The sequence below is a fragment of the Anopheles maculipalpis genome, chromosome 3RL (assembly GCF_943734695.1).
Source record: "Anopheles maculipalpis chromosome 3RL, idAnoMacuDA_375_x, whole genome shotgun sequence".
Taxonomy (NCBI): Eukaryota; Metazoa; Arthropoda; class Insecta; order Diptera; family Culicidae; genus Anopheles; species Anopheles maculipalpis.
The window spans coordinates 2,747,244-2,772,406 of NC_064872.1; the positions used below are offsets into that span (position 1 = coordinate 2,747,244).

Genomic DNA, 25,163 nt, shown 5'->3' on the forward strand with positions numbered 1-25,163 from the left:
CTGCCGCATTGTACACACAGAGTAGTAATTTATTTTTTCTGTTCTTTTTTCGTTACAGGTAAGGCAGAAGAATGCCAATGTTTGCTCGTCAGGTTAGCATTATCAAGATCGTCATGATCTTAATAACTTTGTGGCAAAATGTGCTTTAAATGGTGCCCACCGTTTGAAGGATTATCTTTAACGATCTTTAGCAAAATTTTGCATTAAATGGACGATCATCAGCAAAACTTGACTCGTTGAGCAGCTTTTAAGTATGAAGCGCAATAGAAGGGAAGGACAAACGGGGTTGCATTGTTGCGGGATCGCTTCTTTTTTTTTTTTTGGCAAGCCAATCTCTGTAGACGTTTGTGCATAAGTTGATGAGGTGACATCGGTTTAAAGCCCGTTGCCAAGGGTGACTCCCACGATTATGTCGCAAGCACGTATCCACGATATAAAGCTCACACACCGTGCAAACGTGCACAAAACCCGGGCGCGGTACCCGCGCTATCAATCACTGGCAAAAGGGCGAGAAGCAGTCATTTGCTGTATAATGCTGCTATTTAGTAGCAGCCCAGTCGTGTTAGCCACTTGCTGATGTGAAAAACGAAAACACCAGTGTGACAAAACAAACCTCAGCTCAGCCATCCCATCGCAACACAATCGGAACGTTAAGTGGCTACACACTGAAGTGATCTCGCAGGGAAAGAATAGGCAAATCAATGGACTGTGACATTGCTGCGGCTGCCTGTTTCGGTGCCGTTTTTTTTGCGATTGTCTAATAATAATGTACATGGGGGGAACAACAGCAACAACAAAAAAACGCCAAGCAAAGGTGATCGATTAAATGCGTCTACTCGGGTGTATAGTTGGAAACATTACTGACTCGCAGCCAGTTAGATGTGTAGCTAATGTACTGCGCGAAAAGAAAAACCAGCGAGAAACAGCAAAACATGCTTAAACCGTATCGCAAATTGCATAATTTATTCGGAAACACCCCCACATGTGGACAATTGACATTTCGGTAGCATAAACTACTGCATAAAAACCCCCCAAAAAAAACCGGAGGCCCAGGCCCGTCAATTCCATTGGTTAAGTGTTTGACACAATCACGGTGAATGGGGTGAACCGTTCGACATGTTTATTGTCCATTATTCGGTAGCTCGGTTTGTTGGCCAAGGAAAAGCGTCACAGCATAATTTATTGCCCACCAAAGCTACCTGGCGGGACAGTAGCGAACGAATGCTCGAGACTCGGCTCAATTTGAGTGGCACGGTGACAGATTTAGTTTCACTTACGTTTTTCACGATGCCTCAGAAATCGCCAGGAGTGTGAGCTCAGTTCACGATTTATGTTAATAGAGCTTACCTATTGCTACTGCCCGCTGGTGCTTCGAAATGAAGTTCCCGCGAACCATCATGACATCTCTGCACTCGATCTCTGGCAAATGCGGTGGAAAACCAAATTCGCGATCATTCGTAGATTACGCTTAATATGGTGGTGGAAAAGGAAGGTACGCCAAGATGCTGCACACGATCGTAGATGCCCGAGCGAAGTCTTATGCAAAAAAGCGATAAGCGCTAACCTACCAAGGTGGCCACCACCTTCGCTGGTTGACGACCATAATTTGTCCAACCGACCCATTCGGTGCCCTGCGGCGCCATTCGACCAGGCACGCTATCGGTCGGTCATATTCCGCAGAATTCCCTTACCAACCAAACCAACCAGCCAGTAGGAAGCTTGTCATAATAATTGAGCAAGATTACGATCCATCGTTTGGCAAATCGGGGCCGAAGCGCTGCTCCCGGGGGGGAGGGTTGACGTTCGATGAAAATCGACCAAAAATTCGAACGGTAGATTCGGGGCGCGTACGCGAGATGCGTGGTGTGATGCAATACGGTGAATGTTAAACCTTCGCGACCCGGCTATATCAAACATTTTTCTTCCTCCTGTACAACGCAGCCCTACATGACGTTTAAATTCGCTCCAGGGCGTATCATTGTTGCTTTGCATTCTTCATGGCGTTGTGTTTCCCCCGCTCCCTCAATCTTTACCCCTGCTTGTCACTTATTAGGTATCGATCGATCGTAGCCGATCGAATGCAAAGATTGTGAGATAATCAGATCATATGGATCTCTTGAATTTATGTTTCTGTTGACACCGCTCTCGACCGCCGAAAGTATTTGTACGCAAGCAAGTTAAATTAGTGCGCTGTCACAACACGGGCGACGGGCTGGGTGATAAATTACACTCTACCAATACTCGCACGGTGGCTTACTCTTGACGTCGAAAATGTGGCATATTTTGAGGAACTGTTGCAACTTACTTAGGACTGCGAGTGTGTTTAAACAACATCAGTTGAAGATTGAGTATGAATAATGATGTTTGATTTTGTGATTAGCAAATAAACAAATAGAGAAAGATTGGATCACAGCGAGACATGGGGAGATCCAGAAGAGAGGTTTACCAAGATAGATAGATAGAAGAGCAGCAAAAATACTTCATATCTGAGATGCTGAAAAGAGGATAAGTGATCAGTGATCCTGATCATAGAAAGAGAGGGAGTCATCTGAAGCTTTCGAAGACTCAGATATTCAGATACTATCATCCAAACCATAGAACTTCTTCCTGAGTAGAATATCTGATTGCTTCTCGAGGTCCTCTGGAGCAGTTAATGCTTGCCGGATTATTTGGTCGCATTCCTAGAAGGATCTACTCCTGCAGGATCTAGGACACATTTCACTTCAAACCTTAAGAACAATATACCAATTTAATTATTTTCGACTATGAATGCCCGTTATACCTCAAAAGCTAACCCAAACACTCTTGTCTTGTTCTTCATGTTTTAAACCCAAAAATAACTCACTCGCCATTAAAATACACCAGGAAACACATAAAATAATCTCCTGACCAGACAATTTGTGTTCTACATTGTTGCAACCACCCGTAGCACATCCCTATGTCACCGTCCCGTGTGTGTGTGCTCCGTACCTTAATTTGCATTCGCGCTGGCACACAGACAAATCCGTTCGATCGCTCAAGCTTTGCAGATCCATCGCTGATTTACTGCATTTCATTTCCTTGTGCAAAAGTGTCCGTTCGCTGACCTGACCCAGCAGCAGCGAACAGAGCCAATAAACCCCGAACGTCACACCAAGCGTCTGGATGCACATTCTATACCTCCTCCAGTTCAGCTGTGTGTTCTACGGCAGCAAAGCGGGACAGAAAGGGATTCATCATGCAAAACGCTTCGAGACAGATTATGCAGGGAATAAATAAACCCTTGAGGATGGGGATTTCTTGGGACCGGTGTGCCCCTTGCCAATGACCCAACCGTGAGCGCAGGAATGGTGGTGTGCATCTCGTTAAAATTTCATTGCGGAACAAATATTTTTATGGGTCCCATAAATTGTGCGTCGCTCCGGGTCCGGTCACCCATCACCTAAAGGCAGCGAATGTGATTTGTGTGTGTGTGCCCCTTTTTTTGTAGTAAGATGGTGCAATGTGGAACGAAATTAGAGTGTTATTGGCACTGCATTATCCGTGCTCACCTTCTTGACCAGGAGAGTCTCCACAGATGACCTCGTGCGCGCCTGATCTTTTGTGGCCAGTAGCTCAACTATTTGCGCTAGATTCCACCGTAGTCAAAGCCCGAATGCTCAGTGCCATGCTGGCAGTAGTAGGTTAGTGCCCAAAGCGGAAAATGTTATCCGTTGGTTTTCTGGTCGCTCTTGCGCCCATCGAGGAGGTTGCGAAGCGGCGGACAGGGTTCGATCACGCCGTCAAAATTTGCGACCTCCTTCGCTAGAGGGCATCACCATCTCTTGCAGAACTCGTAGTCGCCCGTCGGAAGATGGTTGCGACTTTAGCTTTACGAAACATTTGCTACTTTTTTTATTGAGGTTAATGGTTCGATTCTTTCAGCAGCATCATCTGTGACATTCCGATTGTCAAATTCGATATCCGCTTCACATCCCATCACGCTCGCTCACGATTCTGTCCGAGTTGTTCCGAGGTTCAGCAAAAGCACAATAATAGAAACATCATAATCGATGTGTTCCGTGCCCACCGCCACACACATGCGCTAGCAAAAAGGGATCAATTCTCGCGTACAACATTCGACACTTTGTTGCTGCAAGAAAGTCGATACATCCCGCTACAAAAAGTTCGTGCAGTTCGGGCACGTTCCGGCCATGTTTTGCTTACCACTCGCTACGATGGGCTTGGATCTGTCGCTGTTGAACTGGCTGCGGAAACAAAAATCTAATCGAGGTCGGTGTACAACCACAAAGATTGTTGCCCATAGTTACCTCCCCAATAGCGGTGGTGGTGGTGGTATGGTACACATGTTTACGATAACTGTCTCATAACACATACACCGCTTGCTTCGGACCAAGTATCGAACCGTTTTGCATCGTTTAGTCTAATTCCACTGTCTGCCGCTAATCGAAACCTTCGTTCCGTAAGCGTTTATTCCACTTACGTGCCTGCCGAGTGATGATCGCGATGTTGGGTTATGCTTTTCCGTGTTGCTTCTCCTCTCGTATTACGTCCCCGATCGCCTTCTACATCAACACCCGATCGTTGCTACTCCCAAAACAATAGGGAAACGAAAACGGTAAAGAGCAATAAAATCCCTTCCATTTGTTGATGCTGTCCGTGGCCACTTGGCCGCTGCAACATAATTCCAAAAACTTGACTCCTAACTATTTAGATGGTGATCTTGGCTCTCGATCGTACGTTATGTGGTCTCTATGGGTCTGTGTTTTCCTGTGGTCAGTAGGCTTGTAACGAAATGAGGCCACTACCCCCAATACAGCGGCCCTTCGCATCTGGTGGACAATGGTAATATTCGTACGTGGCCGAAGAACTAAACATTTGCACATTTGTTGCGTTTTACATCAGTGCAGTGATCGCGCTGAGTTCTTGGTGGAAGTCTCTATTAGCGATGAAGTGATTTTGGATGCTATAGGAGCTCCACCAGTGCTTAGCAGGAGCTACCTTAGAATACTCTTAAGTAGAATATATGAATTTCGCCCCAAGTCACTGTGCCATGTTTGCTCAGCCTTTCTCTTCAACCAAGAACAAATCGAGACAGTCGTGAGTGTTTGCCATCCACAAGCAGTTCCGCTTTCGATCGCATTTTACCGACCCTGACTACCCTCTTGTGTATTTGCTAATGCTTAATCAACAATCTGAGAAAGACACCAACAGCAGCGGCAGAAATCCATACGTGTTTGTTTTTTTTTTTTACCACTTTAAACTATTGTGTCACCTTTAGTTCGCGCGACGCCAAGCATGAAATTTTACATGCGTCCAACAACTTTAGCAGAGCAGCGAGGAGGGCGGTTCTTATGGACCAGAACACAGTGCCCAAGGTCTGCTTCCTGCTGACGTGACATTGTGCAACAAATCGTCGTCGTCGTGGTTGGAGCTGTGTTGCACATTTGCACAAACCCAACCTCCATGAACGTGCAGCATGTAGACAAGATTGGGACTTAAGATTATTCTACACACTACACACCACCGAACGCGCGCGCTTTTTGTACGTTGTACGCTTTGATATATTTATGAAGCATAATTATCGCCTTAGTTGTTTTTTCTTGCTCTTCAAGAGACCAAAAACCTCCTTTTGCTTGCCCAATTCTCATCGATGCACTCAAGAAGGTAAAAGTAAATGTCCGTAAAAACGAGGGTCCTTCACTGTCTGGACCAAGAAAGAGCTGATCCGAGGGCTCCCGATGTTCTGACCACGTCTTGTCGAGCGTTGAGGCAATGATGGTTTTCTTATTTGCAAAATTTTTCTGCAACACATTTTGCAAGGCGTGTCGATGGATTAGCAGCTGGGTGTGTCCCATCCGAACTGCATCCAAACGCGACGGGCGATCCCGACGATCATCCTTCAGAGACGATGCGATCCTTCAGCGTGTTAGGGTTACGATCGCATGATCGTATGCGGAGCTTCACGAATGGATTGTCGCTTTAGCAAAAACAAAAAAAAAACGATACCTTTCCCTTTGCCTGTGAGCTTGATTCCTGATCTCCGATGGTCCAGTTTTCGATACCGTACCACTCTAGACCAAATTAGCGGCAAAGGTCGACAGGTCATCGCCGTTTGGATCCAATCTCGGGACGCACATACGCGAGGCTCGCCTTTTTTTACGCTGAACGATGCAAGACTCGAAACCGAGTCCAAGATCGGTGGTCATAAATCATTCGCACCAACGGCGGCGCCGTTCAGTGCTGTACGGGAGGGAACACATGGCGACGACCTTCGACTGTCGCTCGTAACGCGCTGCCTGGACAACGCCAGGTCCCAGGGAGGGCGTCAAAGCCTATGGAGTGAGCCTCCTGCATTTGGCGTTGCAATGGCTTGACATTTCAATTCGGTGGCCACGGATTTGGTGCGGGCTTTTCGGGGGCTACGTAATGGTCAAGCGAGCGCATTCGATTGATTCTAATCATTAATGGAGCCTGACCGAGTAAAGTAACGTAATATAGGAGCTCTTTCGAAGTTCATTTTTTTCGTTGGTATGTGGAGACTCTCAAGAAATTGGTTAATCAAACGGAAGTGAAATTAGAAAACGATTAAATGAAAAGTTCATAATCGAGGCTTACGGGCATCTTGCAAAAGCTTTCTCATCTCATGTACTACTTCTTGAAGACCTTAACCTGAAATCTGAGACTTGAAGTAGGTCCAAACAATTTCGCAACGAAAGCAACCATATCACCTAAAACCGATCATTCGGATTAGGTCCAATCAAACTGTGATCAAAGAAACCAAGCGATCGTCAACATATCATTATGAAACACTGTTCCTCAGCGCTACATTTCACACATGCTCGCCAAGTGCTCATGATTAGCGCATAAATTGTGATCGTATTTTTCGGTTGCAGCTGGTCTGTTGCAACTGCAACTCCGAGCGTTTTGTTTCCCTCTCCCTTAACTAACTGTTGTGCTTTGATGATCGCAAAACATTGGCCAGCAACATTCGTCTCTCTCCTCCGAATCTTTGCCATGCAGAATCATTAAAATAAAGCGACCATCTCTCACCGAGTCGTTTGAAGTCTTTATCGACGATTTCAGCTGTCGGAAGGGTTACAAATAACAACAGCAAAACACGACATAAAGAAAAAAAAACCTAGGGCCACACTAATTATAACGAGCAGATTCACCCGTCGTCTGATGGTGAACGTTACGTGCTGCTTGTTGGTAGCTGTGGTTTTTTGTTTCGGAATTTCAAACCATCACTGTCATTCGCGCGTCCTCTCGCGGGCCGATAGTGGTGGGCCGGGAAAAAGAAATCTGCGCACCACATGGCTCCACGATCGGACGATCTGCGTTGCAGAGTGATAGGTAGCAGCGCAGAAAAAAAACGACCCATGTCTGAAACAATTAAAGCATTTTATTACCCCATTAATCTTGCCGCATCCCTGGAACTGGAGCAGCAGCAACACGCTGACTGACTCTCGCTCGCGCCATTATGCAGAGCCGCGTCGATGATTTTATGTTCGTCTCGGAATCGTGTATGATGGGACACTCTTTTTGGATCACAAACTCGCCCTTGTCGTTAACATGTCGTCGGTCTATGGGAAAAGGTTCGATTGCGATAAGGAGCCGTTGGTTCGAAATCGAGAAAAGCTGGGAGAAGCTTACTAGTTCGAATTTTTACTACGTGTGTAACAAGAGAAGAGTATTACTACCCCGGAAGCCGCTTGCTGCGGGGAAATTAAAAATAATACTCCTTGCACAGTAGTGGGATATCAAATTTGACTCCTATTCGAATAACTTAATTTAAATTTCGATTGTTTTGGAGTGTTGATTTTGACGTCTGAAAAGATAATTCCTTAAAGGTGGAGGTAACACGCTGCAGGCGAGATTTTATCCCCAGGGATGCGTGTGGTGTGATGTTGCATCGTGCTTTTACTGTCTTACGTATTCCAACAGCTCTAATACTAGTAATAATTTAAATGAATTAAATGAACAACTGCTTGCTTCTTAAACAAAGCATAATCTACATAAAGAGTTGTTTACCTTTCTAAGCCACGCCGGCCATCGAATGGCCGGTACCAAGTAGTTGGATAGTCAGTCCTCACTACGGGATGACGATCCGGATGGAATTTGAACCCTGGTCCTGCCATGTAAAGACCGGAGCCGCTGTAACCTACGCCACCGAACCGCCCCATTTACGTTGCTTAATTGATTATACAGCTCATGTATTTATGTTAATGATTAGTGATAACTTATCAGTTTTTTTTTAGTTTTTCTACATTGTTCTTTGTTAATCTAAATAATAAAAAATGGATACCACTTGAATAGCTCAAAAAAATATTTTTCATACATTTACACTTTAAAAAGTCGCTTAAAATATTTGTTTAATCAGACAATTTTTTAGAGAAGTTTCATATTTTCTTTTAGAGAGGCGAATGTAGCCTCAGGGGTGCAAGGCCTCTATTAAGGAACGAAAACATATTATTTTTGAATGAAACAACACAGCTAAACGTGTTTATTTATCCACTCTAACTTCCCGTAAATGGTTTTTGTTTCATTCTAAAATAAAAAGGAGAGGTTCGTGTAGTTATGTCACCGATTGTATGTGCTGTTTTTCTAGGTTAAATAACAAGTAAAAAGCTCCAAGTTTCTAACTTCCCTTCTTTTTCGGAAATTGGAATTGGAACCATGGAGCAACACGATCTTGTTGTTTGTCGATTGGTTTGCTTCTAATGAATCTGACCTGCTTCAAGAAATTTGAACATTACTTGCGGGTTGTTTTGTTACGACAAGCATCAATAAGTTTAAGTTTCAAACAGGAACGTGAGCTTTTGTTTTTTGCGAGCGTCGGATGTAGGAAAAAAACAGTAGAATTTCCACTCGAAACCCCTCGATGTACGGAAAATTCGAAACAACAACAACCACAAAAAATTGTCCAATTGAACAAACGACGATGAGGTGAAACGAAGGTCCGGCTTACGCAACGTGCACCAAATTGAAAACAACTTTCCTCCTCTGCACGCTGGGTCTGGGTGGCGTGTGATGTTGGGGTGGTGCACTTTCACCCCACCCGGCTCATATCATTTCCGTCCTTCCGCTTCGTCGTACGATCGTCCCATTCTGAATGGAAAGCATTTCGATACGGTTATGCGATTATGATCGTCGTCCTGGCTGCTCGAGCCAGCCGATCGAGCTGGCGCTGCGTTGTCAATGGACGTAGTCCGCCTTCGCGTTTTGTAATTATGCGGCTGCAATTATCTGCACGGTGAAAAACGCGCTTCGATCCAGCTACACCTAACCTCTCCGGCCGTTGGTAACAGCGAAAGCCGCTCGCTCACTCGAACCGCTTTTTCGGAGAAGTTTTGTTAAGAGTATTAGCATAATCACACCGAAACTTTTTCTCTAAACAAACATGAGGTTAGAAAAACCGATCGACAGCGTACGCCCGGCCATCCTCCTTCTTAATGGTGCCCCGGAGGCTTCAAATTAGCTCACCCGCCGGCGTATGATGGCATCGCGTCGCTGGCAAGAAGGACCGTGCTGCCGTCTAATTATGATATAATTGTAGCACATCTACATCACAACCGTATGCCCTCCGCATAATGATGTCAGACCGCGCCTTGGTGGCCAGCATCCGGGAGAGGGTCCGACGCGATCATCGTCGTAGTAGCATGGTGTCTCATGCCGGTGACGTGTAAAGAAAAGTGTCTTAAAGCTTTTTACTTACGACGATGGAGGAGGAGTCAGATAATTGCCCTCTTACTGCCAAATTGAATTAACAGCAGAAAAAACAACCCCCTGGGAGGAAAATAAACAAAACAATCCACTTTCCGTGGCCCCAAAAAAAAGCAGATGCATGTCAATTGCACAAAGTTTGTACCACCACCCTTTTGTTGCCAATTGCTAAGTGCACAATATTATGCGCACAATGGCGAGCTCCAATAAAGAGAGCACAGCACAAACTCTTCACGAAAAATTCGCCTTGGATGGATGGATGGAGATTTGAGCAGCAATGGAAGACCGGCATCGAAAAGAGGCATCGATTTCTGTGCGGGATGTTGAGTTGGGACGTTATGTAAATGACGATGATGATTGATGAATTGAGGGTGCAGAATTGAAACCGGGCGTAAAAGTGAAAGTGTTGTACGCGTGTCGACCAGAGGACGACGCGCACGCTCGCACTCCTCGTGTGTATCGTGTGTGTGTGTACTTAATGGTGATGTTTGCAAAAACATTCTCACAACAGTGTCGCTTTAATGTACATATTGGGCCGGGTTTGACAGCGGCGAAGGCAGAATGGTTGATCGCAACAATTTTGGGCCAATTTAATTGTGTGTGCAGTAAATGTGGCGCTGGCTATTCATGCTCTAAACGATCGTCACAAAAACGCACGCCATTTAATGAAAAATTTCAACATGTGATAGGTCCAAGAGAAAGAAATACTTTTTTGTGGGATACAGCGTAAGATTGGAATTTCAAAACTATCTAGACTCTTCACAAAAGTAATATATTTGAAACTAAAAAAACACCTTTCATTGCTTTTTGTTTGATCGATGCAAAGGTAAGCAACAGGATGTTTAAAATTATGGCCGGCCTACAGGACTTTTGAAGATGTAGAGTTTAAGAAAAAGTCCCAGTAAACACACAGCCCACTGAAGCATGGACTGACAATGTCCAAAGCTGACGAAAACGTCTGAACTCCATTTGCGAGGATAATGTTCTGAAAAAAATTATGACCCTACATATATGTGTGGTAGAGAATCAGGATTAATTTGGAACTAAATAAACTGTACAAGGACATACATTTACTACATCAAGTTAGGTTTCGGAGCGTCGATCATGTCTTTCTATCTGGATACAGAGAAGAAGTTTGACTGATCACAATGATCTGCCGTGAATCAGCTAACTCTGTTGTGGAACTTGTCGTTTATGAAGTCTACTCTAGTCTTCTAAGAATTCTCGTCGTCTAGATGCCTCATCGCTTAAAAGCTCTGAGTGGCAGTGCTCTTCCAAGGCCTAGAACAGCCTTATCGCTTATTACACATTTGGTGGGATCTATAATGTTGCATCTCATCTTCATACCTGAACTCGCAGGTCAAGAAATCATCCTTGTTCTACTATATGGTCGAAATCAGTGGTACAAGCCTAAAACCTTCTTATATTTCCTTGCAAATTTCTTATTTTTTGAATGAAACGAATCTAACACTAAGTGATAATTGTGACAAACAATTACCCAGCATTTTTGAACGACAGAGTCCAAGGATCTCCTCTGATAGAAACATCAAGTATTTATTTTCTCCAACAGTATTGTGGACTTCTTTTCCCTCATCCAAAAATGCGGGCTCACCTTTGGATCATACAAACAACAATCCGAATACAAACAACATACCTCGCGAAAGTCAACTCTCGTCACACAGTACGTGATGGGATGGTACTGATTCATCGATCATTATCGACCATTCCAACTCCGTCGTGTATGTTATGTCTCATCCCAAGCATTACCCACCAATAAGTATCTCTCTGTCTCTCTGTCTTCAAAACGCGCAAAATATCGCCCGCCAAACACTAATTCCTGCACGTCATATTCTGCCTGTGATGTCAATTTTTCGAACCCCAAGCCTTCTTCTGCATGCCTTATCTCCGTTTTTATGTAAATTTTAACGTTACTGTTTCAGCAACGAAACATCGAAATGGAAAGTTTGCTGTAAGGCTTCACAGCACTATGATTCAATTGCAATGTGCGTAAAATGGCATTTGAAAGCGCTTTACGATCATTCACGGAATCAATAACAAGCACTCGCGGGATGCGTGCGAATTGTGAAACCGAACACGGTTATGCATTTCGTCGCCGTCAGATTATGCCGTGGACAGCTTGGTTGTTTTATGGTTTGGCTCTCTGTGCTTCACTGTGCTCGAAAATAGACCAACAGCCGATAAGCTTTTTAATGAGCGTCTGTAATAAAGTGGTTTAATTGTGCTTTTCGAAACGGAATCGATTCCATTCGGGTTTTAAAACGCAAACGCTTATCATCGGCTACAGGTATCACAACCAACACAAGGAAACAACACCGACCGTGTGTCTTGTGCACTCAGCAAATGACTGCACTTTATTGCATCTGCGATAAAACGAAAGGAAGGGAGTGTGGCAAAAAAAAAGGGACAGGAAAACATCATCCTTCTCCTCGTGGACATTCGAACCTGACGGGGGATATGTATTTTCACTAGCTGGCTTATCATCATAAACTTTGAAGCGAATGATTAATACGCACCGATTGAAACTGCATCGACCAGGCCAACAGACTCTTCGTGCGTGATTCATCATGGAAGAAAAACAGGCTCACATACAAACACACACACACCCAGGAAGGAAGAAGATGCTGGGATGAATGAGGCTCATTAGTTGCAAATGGTTCATCATTTTCTTTGCGTCCCATCTCAACGCCGACGGACGATCGCATTGGACGCGAAGCGCAGGACACATTTTGTGGCCACCTTTGTATGGGCGTTCTTTGTCCTTGCACGTGGTGGAGCATGAGGCAACAACGAACCGACCCACACGATCACATTTCACACTGATGAATTGCATCTGGGCGGCATTGGGCGACGATATACCGGGCAGCATTATTGCATTCGTGCGGAGCGCGACGGAAAGCTTACCTTTTAGTGCTTTTCTCTAATTGGCCATTCATTAGATGTGGATGCAGATGTACTGCCGTCGTAGGGGATGAGGGACGTGATGGTGCAGGAATGTGCATTGAAATGCATTCGCCCTATTCGCGTGTGTAATAGATGCATGCGTGTGCGCTCGTTAATCAAATGGACGAATCGTTCATCACATGTCTTTTTTCCATTGCGGTTGGTTGGTTGGTTTACCGTTTATCGTGATCCTTCATAGTCCTTAAAGGTGGGACAGATTAGGAGGATTTTATTGCATGCAATGACCATACTATGGAAGGTGTAATTTAGGCGGAAAAAATCGACTTAGAGAAGCAGGTGTTTGCATGATGATTATTGCTTTTAGCACGCAAAGGTTGCCTAATCGACGTAATTGATTTAATGATATTTTATTTAGAATTTACTTGATATGAAATATTGTTAAAAATCTGCATAAATGCAAGGCAGTATTATCTTATCGTATATGTATCCTGGTCATGGCACCTAGCAATCTTTCGTATTCCTTACATTTTAATATTTTAAAACTGGTAGCTACATATATTAATATAAAATTTGGAATATAATAGCTGACTGCATAAGAAACATGATATAATAAGCACATTCGATTTAGTTTTAGGAAGAAAAAAACAGTGCTACAAAACAACAAACATTCACTCCAGTTGCGACGATAGAAATCCACCAATTCTTGTTCTGCAGATTGCATATCTTCAGGCATTATTGTTAGTTTAGTATTTTTAGGCATTTTTTAAAGTTAAAATTCGCTTTGCCGACTTTTATGACAAATCATAAAGCTAAGCGCTACCCAAAACAGTTCAATAGCGCCACCCCGGCGAGTGAAATCTAACCAATTGGCCAAAAACGTGAGTGCATTTGCAATTTTACCCTTTTTTCGCAACCGCACAGCAGGGAAAAAATAAACCATAAATCATCATCGCATCGCTACCGGCGTTTATTTCGCACTGTTTCGTGCGTGCGTGCGTGCGTTCAATTTTCAATCGGAACGCGGGAAATTTGAAGGAGAGCGTATCGATGCATTATGCATCGCCGTGCAATCGCTCGAGGAATTCGAACACGATCACGTGCTACAAAGCACGCACGCGAAATATATTTTGCTTCAAATAAATGATACACACCTGGGGGGTGTGTGTGTGTGTGTAAGTGGTCGAAGAGTGAAAGGGATATTTTATTTATTTCTAACACCTTTTTTGTACTGCAGTCTTCGGAAGCCATTTTACAGCCGGTGACATTCCAGGACCGCTCGCTACGTATTTATTGTAATAAATGGTGTCAATTTTGGGGTGGTCTAAACAGGTACGTCCGTCGGCTTGCTACATCTTGCCTCCGGTTGGAAGAAATAATAATTAAAAAAACATGCAATTAATGCAGTTTGTGTTACTCCACCCGACCCGGTTGAAGGAAACATCAGAGAACTGAACTCGTCATTTGACGCTCGCGCGATTCGCGCAGCTCGGGGGCGCCAGTCAGTTTTGTAAACCGAGTGCCGCTTCGATGAGGATCATCCCTCTCCGGCTGTTTGCTAGGGGTTTGAAGGTTGCGCATTTTTTGTTCGCAGTTATTTTCCTATTGTAATTTTGTTATAGAAAAAGGAAACTCATGGCTGGCGGAGAAGCAAACAACAACGCGAGACTGACGAAAGAAAATACAGTCCGCCGGCTGAAACCTGCCAACGATGCGCTTTTTGGTCACGCTCTGGTCGGGTGCAATATGCAACTGCAACAAATGGGTGAATCATTCGTTTGCCAATATCAGTGTGAGGGGACCGTCTTCGCTCTTCTTTTTTTTTTCTTCAACGAATGAAGGATGCGTATTGATGAAATGATTTAATTTATTGAGAAAATCTTGAGCAATTGAAGAGCTGAATTGCTTGTAGACCATTAGCAGCAGATCTTGAAGAGTATGGCTTTTGTAATATTGAAAAAAAAATCATTTGTGTAGAAAGAAAATGATTTAACGGAGCTTAAGTTAAAATCTCTATTTTTCTTCTCAAGGTTTTTTAAATCATTCGATAAATCGAAAAGAGGAAAAAATTCCAAACCCTAATTTTCAATCAATCACCACTTTGGAACACAACTAAAACACAATCAAGCTACGGCATGAAACTGGGTGAAGCTCCTCGAGCCAATCGAGTTTTTCTCCTAGGACCGATCAGCCATATCAATTTCCCATTTGCCTTTCTTTTTGAAGGTCGATTGCAGGCGCATTATTAGTCGATTGCTTAAAATTAACCAACTAAAATAACAAAGCCCCCCAGCCTCGCCTTCAAAATGTGGGACCAAACCAACCTCTGTTTCCCCGACTGCCCACGATGATCCGCTCGATGGTCCGCGACGTGGACGGGACGGGATGATGATGGGCCGGCGCGTGAATAAATTTGCAAACGAAAGCAACAACTCCGGTAGACACGATTGCGATTGGGGGCTGCCACAGGTCCAGCCAGTCCCGCCAGTTAGTCAGTCAGTGTGGTGAGCTCGTGGTGAATTAAGCATGCACGTGGTACTGCTGGTGAATCTCGATACGAAGCGCAAGAAACATGCGTCCTTCTTCAAGGCCATCGCGACCGGTGATACAAAGTGTAAGAGTCACTCCAATTCGTTCGTTGAAGAAATATTTTGGAAAAAGATCCTCCCAAAAACGAATCATGTTTCATGTTCAAAATTCCAAAAGGATTGACTATCAGGGCCTCTGGAAGTGACATGTTGTGAGTGTGGTTTTGTGCTGTGAAATGAAGCTCTTATCTCGCCTAAGTCACTCCAAACTAATGCTCTCAAACCAAACACAAAACGCCCATAAAACGTGACGGCTCAATTCCAACCGTCGCTACTAAAAATAGGGACTTCCATCCTGTGTGTCTGCAAACTGCGTGGGGTATAACCTCCCCGAAGCGAAATATGACACACTCCAGCTATGCAGTTCTATCTCGCACTGGGATCACTTTCTCGAATCACAAACTTCTCCCAACAACACGGCTATTGCAATTTCCAATCTTAGAATCAAACTATCCGATACGCGGAGTAGTGTAGCGCACTCGGAAAAGGTGTGGCGTGAATATATTTTAATAAATTTCAAACAATTTATTATACACCGAGAAGCATCACGACACGACGAAGCAGTAATGGAAATGCCCCAAGGGGCTTAGAAACTCGAACAAATCCAGATGAACATTAGAGAGTGTGTAGAGGGATGCATTATGCGACGCGGAAGTACACCATTGAGGGTTTTAGTTTCGCGCATTGCTTTCGGTTGGCAGTGTTTTGGCGAAATAAAGTGATTTGTGAAAGTGGTACGCGCACGACAAAGTGAATAATCGCACAAGAAGGAACTCCGGCACTTTGTTGGATATTAGGTTGGAAAGTCGATAGGAGGAAGAATAACTTTTTGGAGAGAAAAAAGATGCATTCAAGTGCACAATTTCGCGACAAGTTAGCTTAACTTTAAATTGTAAATCCTGGTCACGGCATCAATTGGATCCATCGTAGATCCAGGATTCTCCAAAGATTCCAAAGTTCTTTATCTACTAATCTGTCTCAGACGGAAGTATAGTAAAGACCACCTATCAATCCATAGTGCACTATGTCCTCCCCCCTTTTACAGAGAAAAGTGCCACAAAGCCAAAAAATTTATTAATGTTGCCACGTGACGAGAGTGCCATATAAATGTTGTAAACGTGAGATTTCATATTACTTCTTTCTCTCTCTCTCTCCTTCCAGTGCTAATCATGACCGACGCACTCAAGATGACCGACATGCAGCAGCGCGCCAGTATCGAGTTCGAGCGCCAGCGCCACCTGGCAAACTGGCTGATCGAGTCGAGCCCGCACATGCCCAAACCGACCGCCGCCCAACAAAAGCAGCTCCAGCAACACCAACAGCAATTGCAACAGCAGCAACTACAGCAACTAGCCGGTGGTGCAATTACCGGCAAACAAGCGTCTAAAGCGGCAGCCAAACTCAAACAAAGTCCAATGTTTCTTTTGGCAAAAATTGGCCACAACATGAACCTAGCCGTTGGTGGTGGCGGAGGAACTGGAGGCGGTGGTGGTGGTGGAGGAGGAGGAGGAGGAGGAGGAGGTGGTGGTGGGAACTCACTCGTAGCCGGTTCCACCTTCAACTCCCAGACGAACCTTCCGCTTCAAATTCTCGCCCCGGGTGGTGGCCGCGAAGGAAACAAACCGAAGCTGCGACGGTTTAACTCGCACGACACCAGCGCCAACATGTTCTCGGTGGCGGAGTTTGAGAACGCACGGATGGCACGTCGGAACGAGCTGGAAAGTGCGGCTCTGCTACGTCAGCGGGCTCGCTACAAGCTCAACTCTCTCAATTCTTCTGGAGGTGGTGGTGGTGGCGGCGGCGGAGGAGGAGGTGGTGCAGGAGGTGGCGGCGACTGCTCAACGGGGGAAAGCAAGGGTTCAAAGCTGAGCTCCAGCGAATCAACCACCGAACCACTGTTTGCGGAACAATTTCTCGAACGCTTCTCGTTGCCCCGTGTCATTCGCCTGTCGTACACTTCCTCCACCTCGCCGATGCCGGGCGGTGGTCAGGGTGATCAGACGATGACTTCCTCTAGTTCGGCCGAATCGAGCAGTACGGCAGAACGGCCCAGCAATGGTTCCAAGGGAGGCGGCAAGTCGAAGAAGGGCAAAGGGTCGGCCACGATCGGTGGCGATCTGTTTCTGCTGTATCGGTATATGCGCGGCTATCGGAGCTACCACGTGTTCAACACCAAGGCGGGCACTAGTCGAAAGAAGGGCTACAAGATACCGCACGATTTTCCCGGTAAGTTTTTTGAGTGGATTTATTCGAGGCTTTGAAATGCCTAAATCTCTTTTAACCTAAAAATGTGCAATACATAATTAGTATCAAGGTGTACCTGGTCCATCCTATGGTGATAGGAGAAAGTACGTTGAATGCTTCAATCAACTTAATTAGTGTTGTGAAGTCAGTTGGTCACGCAAAATGATTTTAACTGCTCGTATGATAATTTCAATCTCAGCACGTACGCACCTCATTCACAACAGAAGAAAAGAGGCTTTTTCGTTTTGCTGTTTATGGCTGACTTTCAAAACAAGTCCCAGCTAAGGATCGAATCTCAGTTCGGATTTTCTCTAGCTCTTACTTCACAATGTCCTAAGTGTGTCCTAAGAGCTCACTAGGTAAATCTCCCTTGACTAAGTAACTGATAAATTATACGTAGATTTGATTTCACTGAAGGTATCTCTGCCGTTACTAGTCAGTTTTGTCATAATTTAGAAGCTCATGCTCTTACTGTGTAATGCAACTATGTCCTCTCTAGGTTATGGTTGGTTGAGTTCTTGAGCTATGGCTCTTGCTCCTCATTGTGATGCTCTGTCTTCACTACATAGCTCTATTCTCATAGGTCCTCAGCCTCGCTTGGAAGCTCTTTCATCACTAGGATCAATCTAGTCTCACTGTGAACCACTGACCTAAGATGTTCTGTGTTCCAGGCTCTAGTCTCCAAATGATGTGTCTTCAGCCTCGCTATGCTAGTTTGGCTAGCTTAAGTCATTGAACTTCATCTATTGAACCTATGAAGCTCTGTTCTCCCTAGAAAACTCAACCGTCTTTAGGGTGCTCTTCCCTCATCTGTTAGCTCAGGCATTGCTATGAAATTCTGTGCAGTCAGTGGACTATTTACTCAATGTTTTTGTTAAATTCAACTTATAAAATGAATATCCAGACGTGTGACGACATTGTTGTCTCATTTCGTCTCCCAAACCCGAATGCCCACCACTCTTCTGAGTAGCTGATTAATCGCACACATCTCTCTCGCTGTGTGTGCACTCATTTTCACACCTTTGCAGTGTTTTTTTTTTTTTTTTGATCGCGTCCAAACGCTCTTCAAACAGCATTCACGCGTTTCCGACTCATCCGAATGCGGCGGCGCACGGGGAACAACGCGTAACTTTGGAAAAGTGGTTTCGTTGGCGCAATAATTTTCTACGCTTCGCGCTACAGTTCCTTTGGCTTTGGCCGCCCCCCGGGATCGCCACGTTACCAATTTGCATAATTCAGCTCGCGCTCGATCGAGTTGTGAGGAGAGCTTCCATTGGTTTTTTTTTTTTTTTTCACTGGTGCTCTTCGTGGCTGTGGCAATGAAAATTGCATTATTTCACCGCCGGTCAGAGTTTGTTGCCTCTCCGTCTAAAAAAAGCTAGCAAAAAAAAAACCGTACAATTGCCTATGGGTTGCTGGCGCGTTCTATCCCTCTCGAATGGTTGGTGGGATTGGATGCGGATAGATAGCAGATAGCAATCATGTTAATATGCACCAAACACAACACAACACCCTATCGCACCGTACCAATCAATCGCTTCAGCGATGCACATTCTTCACCGACGAAAGAATGTGTTCTGATAAAAGTGCGCGCGTAAGGCAAATAGTATCGGGCTGGTTGCATATGTATGACGATGCATTTTTAATTGCGCGCAACAACGGCGCACTTCGCATCGCAAGATGAAGGTTGGAAACTCTGCCGCTAGTGCACCATCATTTATTTGCTGAGCTTCTCCTGCCTAAGGTCCCCGTTCTCGCATCTTTCCACCGCTCCCGCCATGGCAAACCATTGTTAGTGATGCGTTTCGGTTTGGCAGGAAGGTGAAAAGTGCACCGTCAAACTCTCGATCGTTAGCATGGCATTATCGCCCGGTGTAATGTGTTGCTAGGCTATAGAGATCGGGAGAACGGTGGTGAAGAGGGATCTGGGAAAGGGTCTGGAAAAATCAACACCCAACCAACCCCCATCACATTCCGCTTCTGTATCCCCCACCGCAAAACACCAGATCAGCAAAAGAGAAACGTGACTGGGAACTGTATCAGAATAGAATCTCTTGGCTGTGATGGCCGCGTGTCATCATTAATCAAACATGGCAGCAACATCGCGTAGCAACATCGCAATGCATCGGATGCAACTAATCTGCATGTGTGCACCCCTTGTCCCTTGTACTGGAAGAGAGAGGGTAGAGAGAGAACAAGAGAGAGTGAGAAGAATTCTAGCTTTGTGTAGGAATCGTTGTCAAACGTCGGCGATCGCTCTTCCACCAGAAACTGTCCAATTTCGACGATTTGTTCTTCTAATTTTTAACTAACTTTATGGCAAAAGATTTTTCTAAGTTCCCTTAAAGTGTGCTTCATTCGTGCCAACAAACAATGCACGGATATTCGTCTCGATCGATCTAAAGACGGAAAAAGGCCCCGCATAGTTTTACATAACCGGCGGGATGAACTTGAGCCTTGAGGATGAAGGTGTCCCGGGTGTGGTACTCATTGTTCAACGCTTTGCTTTCGATGTACGATGCGGGCGGTGAATTATGTATTCCCAACGATGAAACACCGAATATCTCGATCAATTGATCTCCGGGGCACAATGTAGACAATCGGAAGAAGCGAGTTAAATATGAGATATTGATAATGACTACCCTGTCCCCTACTAGTTACTGAGCAAAATGATCTACATAATCTACTAATTTCCATTACTAAACTGTAGCTCATTTTCACCACTTTCTTCAATACGGAAAACGATGTGCAAGAAGGTTATAATTTCAACACATCATTAAAGACTTAGTGCCTTTCCCAGACATGGTTTCTGGACCAACCACATACGCTTAAAGTGAGACTTTGTTTGGAACGGGAACTGACCTCGGATGCAATTCTTGATCTCAGCGTTTTCCCACCCAACGCCATTGTTGCGACGAAGGTGTACACCATTGTTTTGTTCGCTTTAACTGACATCATAGCCGGGGACTTCTCATGCTGGAGTTTGGATTTCGTGCAAGACATTGCGTTGAATTGAAATCAAAACTAAATAACGAAGAAAGTTGTGTTAGAATAGATTGCACGTGTACAAGAAGGAAAGAATTTTTAGCTTATTTATCAGGTCTACTAGGGTGGCCCGGTGGTATAGGCGACAACGGCGGAGGCCTTCAAACGACAGGTCCAGGATTCAAATCCCAACCATGACCTTCACCCGTAGTGAGAACTGACTATGAAATAAAGTGGTGTTGGAAAATCCCCCAATGGCCGGCGTGACCTTAGAGGTCGTTCAACCAAGAATAAGTTCAGTCTACTACTTTGAGGTTTTGGTTTATACTACGAGTTCTCTTTTAAGAGACTGTACATTACTAACAAATGGTTTAGAATAGAAGATCGAAGAATAGAACGATAATATAGCCAGAGATGGATGGATTTTTTAAAGATATTTCCCAAGATCAGGATATAATAGGCTTGAGGATACGATTTTAGGATCCAAATCATGCTGCAAAGCTCAAAGATCCAGCACGAAGAAGAAGTTAGCGCCTCTAAATCATGCAGAGCCTTGGTGATACCAGTGAGCCGAGATAGTTTATATGCTTTATAGTGTGTAGTCCTCATTGCTAATACTCATCTAGCCCTTGATGTTGAGCGTGATTGAAGCAAGACATATGCTTATTCCTCTAAAGTCTACACTAGATGACGGTGCTGTGAGCACTTTTGCTTGTCAATTAATACTTCTTTTCTAACCCAAATACATACCATCTTTCGAGTGCCTTATCTACATTCATCACCGAACCAAAACCATATATGGTGTTGTCCCGGCAGTGTAGGAGTGTGATTTTGTCACAGTTCCTTAAGCAAGGCATATCTTCTCCAACAACGGCGAACAACGGCTATCACACTCACGAAACCCAATTTAAGAGCTAAATACCCTCATAAGTAAACTCATTCACTGCTACCGTGGACAACGCGGCGACTGATGGATGAAAAACCAAAATCGATCGTATCGGACTTCTTTCGGACTCGAAAATTCACTCCCACATACAGTCACACACGCGCTCGTCTGATTCGATCACTTCCAGCAGGCGTATAACAGAGCCATTTGTCCGCATATGTTAATCAGGTTAGCGCTTCTTCGCTCTAGAAAGAAATAAAAAAACGACCCGCTCATTAACGATGTCCGATCTCACGATCCCGCTACTGATCATTATGCAATGGACAGGTGACTACCGGGTTTTTTTTCGTAGCTGACACAGCAGATAGGGTAGAGTAGATACTACGCAAAAACAATAACTCAATTCGAATAACAGGCTCGGTGCATCAAAGGGGAGAAACTAGGAGGGCGGGGGGGGGGGGTCATATCTTAGCATGCATTCTTTAATTATCTGTCACTTTTTCAAATGACCACTAAGGGTCCAAACGAGCAAAACCATATAGTAAAAATGGGAGGCTCCACGGGGCCATGGTTTGATATGCAAATATGGGAAAATGGCCTGGCTGTGCTGGCAGACCAGAAGCGAAAAAGGGAATAGAAAAGCTATAATCAAACCCGCTGTAGATAGCACTCGTGTGGGAACTTTGCCTTTACGTTCCCAGATATGGTAGACGTCGGTACTTTACGGTTTTCTTTGTTTCTTTTTTTTTTTTGCTACGCTGCCTAGGTTACTTCTCGTTCATCAACGACAAGGGCGCACCGACGGCCACCGTGTATACGACGATCGTGCAACTGGTAAGGGATCAGGTGTACAAGTTCCTGTCGCTGGATAACCTTTCCGCTTACACCGAATCGCATGGTGAGTGTGCTCTGTGTGCTGTAGTTTATAAACAGTTTCTTAAATAGCGGAATTCTCCACTCTCTTCTCAGACAACTTTAGCCACAAAACGCACTACGTGAAGGCGACAGCCAAGGCGGGTCAGGTATACCGACTGTTGGCAGTCTTCCAGGATGGAGATCACAAGTCTTCCACGTCGCCCTCTAGTCACAAGGATGCGTCCGGTGCTGGGAACGCTAACGTTGGTGGCCGCGAGAAGGAACGGGGCAAGTACGCGCAGCTGTTGGACGACAATCGTCAGGTAGGGATCCCATTTACTCCTCTGCATTGAACATGTTAGAAACTCTCCATTTTCCCTCCAGATATACTACGTGTCGCTGTCCGCCAAAGGCAAGTTCTACGAGATAGAGCAGCATAGTGCTCCAGTTCTTCAGAAGTACACCAACTTTGGCAACCATCATCAGCTGCACAGCCTCAATGGGAATAATACGAGCAGCAGTAGCGTTGGGACCAATGGTGGAAACCAGACGTCCCAACAGCATCAACACATGCACCAGAACCACCAGAACCAGCAGCAGCAGCACCGAAAACCGAAACAACTGAGCAGGGATTGTGTGCATCGGATCGGGTTCATAATGCAGTCGGAGCCGTGTTTACCGCTAAACCTTAAGCTCATCTCACCACAGACGGGGGCCCACTCCTCCACCGTACCTGGTAAGAACTTGCCAGAGCAAGGATTACCCCTTTGTCCTTCGATTTTTCTGATTTTCAATATATTTTTTTCTTTCTGCCAGAGTACGTCACGATCGCAAAGATCAGTGAGGAGAACTTCCTGATTGCGTGCCCACTAGACGAGCAACATCTGACGACGACTCTCACCCTTACCAAGCTACATCTGACACCTCAGATGAAGTTCGCCAAGTGTACGATGGGATTCGAGAACGAGCAGCACATGTTCCTGAACGCAAACGTCCAGACAGTGCTCAAGTTCTGCCAGTTTAACTGTGACAACTTCCTGCGTGTAGTTGACCACGAAACCAATGCAATCGAACTGCTGCAAATGACGGCCCTCTCGGTAGGACAGCAACAGCAGTCCTCCCTTACTATGACTTCCAACACAACGACAACTACCGGCCCAAGTTCTCTAGGATCAAGTGGCAGCGGTGGTGGTGGAAAGCACGAATCGAAGAGTGGAGGATCGGATGTGCTCCGACGATTCGGACGCCTGTTTGGTGGCGGTGGTTCCAGCGGTGGACACGATCGAAATGGCGGTTCCGGCCACGAGAAGGAAGATTCCATCATATTTTTAAGTAAAAATGATCTGGAAAGTCTCGAATGCAATGGTGCCGGTGGCCGAGAATTGGATGACCATCATCACCACTCTACTCCCTACCACCAACACCACCACCATCACAGTTTGGTAGACGAACGGTCTACGCTCGGTGGACGATCGTCGTCGGATGGGGCCACCAACCACGAACCCCACTCCCTCCCAATCCCTAGCTATCGAAGCGAGAAGATGAAAGTGTTTGCATCGCCGAATGGGAAAAGCAAACCGTCAACGACCACCCCAGCGGGCGCTACATCCTCTTCCACTTCGAAATGGTTCCGAGGATTCGGAAATCGTTCAAGTGCGAACGAATCCGTATCGGCGGATGACGAGTGGGACAAGCGAACCAGTCTCGATCGTTACCGGGACATGTCGAAGCTCATTCAGGAACGGTTCGGAACGTTGGGAATGCTTTCGCTCTCATCCCGTGCGGCCAGTACCGATCGAATCAGTGCGTTTGACGATGGTACGATCGTAAGCCACGACCCTTCTTCCTCGGTCGCCGGTGTCGGTGCTCGCGAGAAGTGTCTTTCGCTACAGCACATCGAGCAGAAGAGTAAACCGGATCTGGTACCACCCGGTCATCACGGTTCCGGTGGTGATGAAACGATCCGCAACGATGAGGACGATGATAATGCTAGCGAACTGACAGCATCCGAACTTGGGGACACAATATTCTTCCCACTTCGGCACAGCACCAACCAACAATCATTCATGACGCAGAAGCTTTACAGCGAGTTCCACGTAAAGACGAAGCAGTACAGCAAATCTTCCTCCAGCATTCAGCAGCTGTTACATCTTGCTAGCAATGGTGGTAATCGATCTAGCGAACCTGCGGGTAGTAAGAAAAGTGCCCTCAAGAATCGTTTCAGAAATAGCGCCTCTAGCCACAATGAGGTGGTACTATCGTTCGAGGATCTTCGCTACATGAACAGGGATAGTGATGAGGGTGCTGAGGTGAAGGAGGAGAAACGTCCAACGAAGACAGTTTCCCTGCGAGAACCCCAACCACAACCGGGTGTAAGCGAAAGGACGATTCTGGATGATTTACCGTACAGTAGTGTGCGTGATTCGATCGTACTGCAGGCGGATGATTCCGACCAGGACGACAGTAGCTCCGTACCGGCCGAAAGCATTTATGCGGAAATTTGTACCGAGGCCACAGCAGCAGTGGTGGTCGTGGCGTCACCACCACCACAACCGAAACCGGAAAAACGGTTCGTTAGTATACGCATCAATGTGCCGCCGTGCGATAGTGTGGCGGGTGTTGGTTCGGTCTGTCTAAATCCGGCCGGTGCTACCACGCAAACCAGCAGCAGCTGTAACAGCAACACCAGCAGCAGCAGTCGCTGCTCATCGGCCGTTTCTAGTCCGATCGAAGACAACATTTACAACACGATAAAATAGTAAGGAGCAGGAGTAAGTGTGCGAATGTTGTTTGAGGACGACGACCAAAGTATTATTACCGGAATTTGTGATAAAACCGAGGGGAATGTGAATGTTGGTGCTTGTTGTAAAAATCCCCCCCCCCCACCCTCCCCCGTCAAACAGGAGCGGCCAGAAGAAGCGTTTTTTAAAAACGAATGCAGCTACACTAAGCGAAACGCTATTCTTTTTCTTTCGGAAGAA

At 45.4% G+C, this 25,163-nt stretch overlaps 2 protein-coding genes across 2 annotated transcripts in view; both read left to right on the top strand.

Moving 5' to 3' along the window:
• LOC126563780 (uncharacterized) overlaps positions 1 to 25,163 on the top strand; it is a 347,215-nt gene that overhangs the window by 247,044 nt on the left and 75,008 nt on the right. The window lies entirely within an intron of this gene.
• On the top strand, positions 15,113 to 24,941 carry LOC126563891 (uncharacterized). Its single transcript, XM_050220679.1, has 6 exons — positions 15,113 to 15,238; positions 16,374 to 17,438; positions 22,094 to 22,225; positions 22,297 to 22,505; positions 22,567 to 22,918; positions 22,999 to 24,941. Exons 1-6 carry the CDS (start codon positions 15,151 to 15,153, stop codon positions 24,939 to 24,941), a joined length of 3,789 nt encoding a protein of 1,262 aa, XP_050076636.1. The 5' UTR covers positions 15,113 to 15,150.

What these genes read in the sequence shown, in the direction of transcription:
- LOC126563891 (XM_050220679.1), top strand. Translation starts at nt 15,151, where the DNA reads ATGCACGTGGTACTGCTGGTGAATCTCGATACGAAGCGCAAGAAACAT. An exon ending in CGCGACCGGTGATACAAAGT is followed by an intron (nt 15,239 to 16,373) that starts GTAAGAGTCACT and finishes CTCTCCTTCCAG; the next exon opens with TGCTAATCATGACCGACGCA. An exon ending in TGTTGGACGACAATCGTCAG is followed by an intron (nt 22,506 to 22,566) that starts GTAGGGATCCCA and finishes TTTTCCCTCCAG; the next exon opens with ATATACTACGTGTCGCTGTC.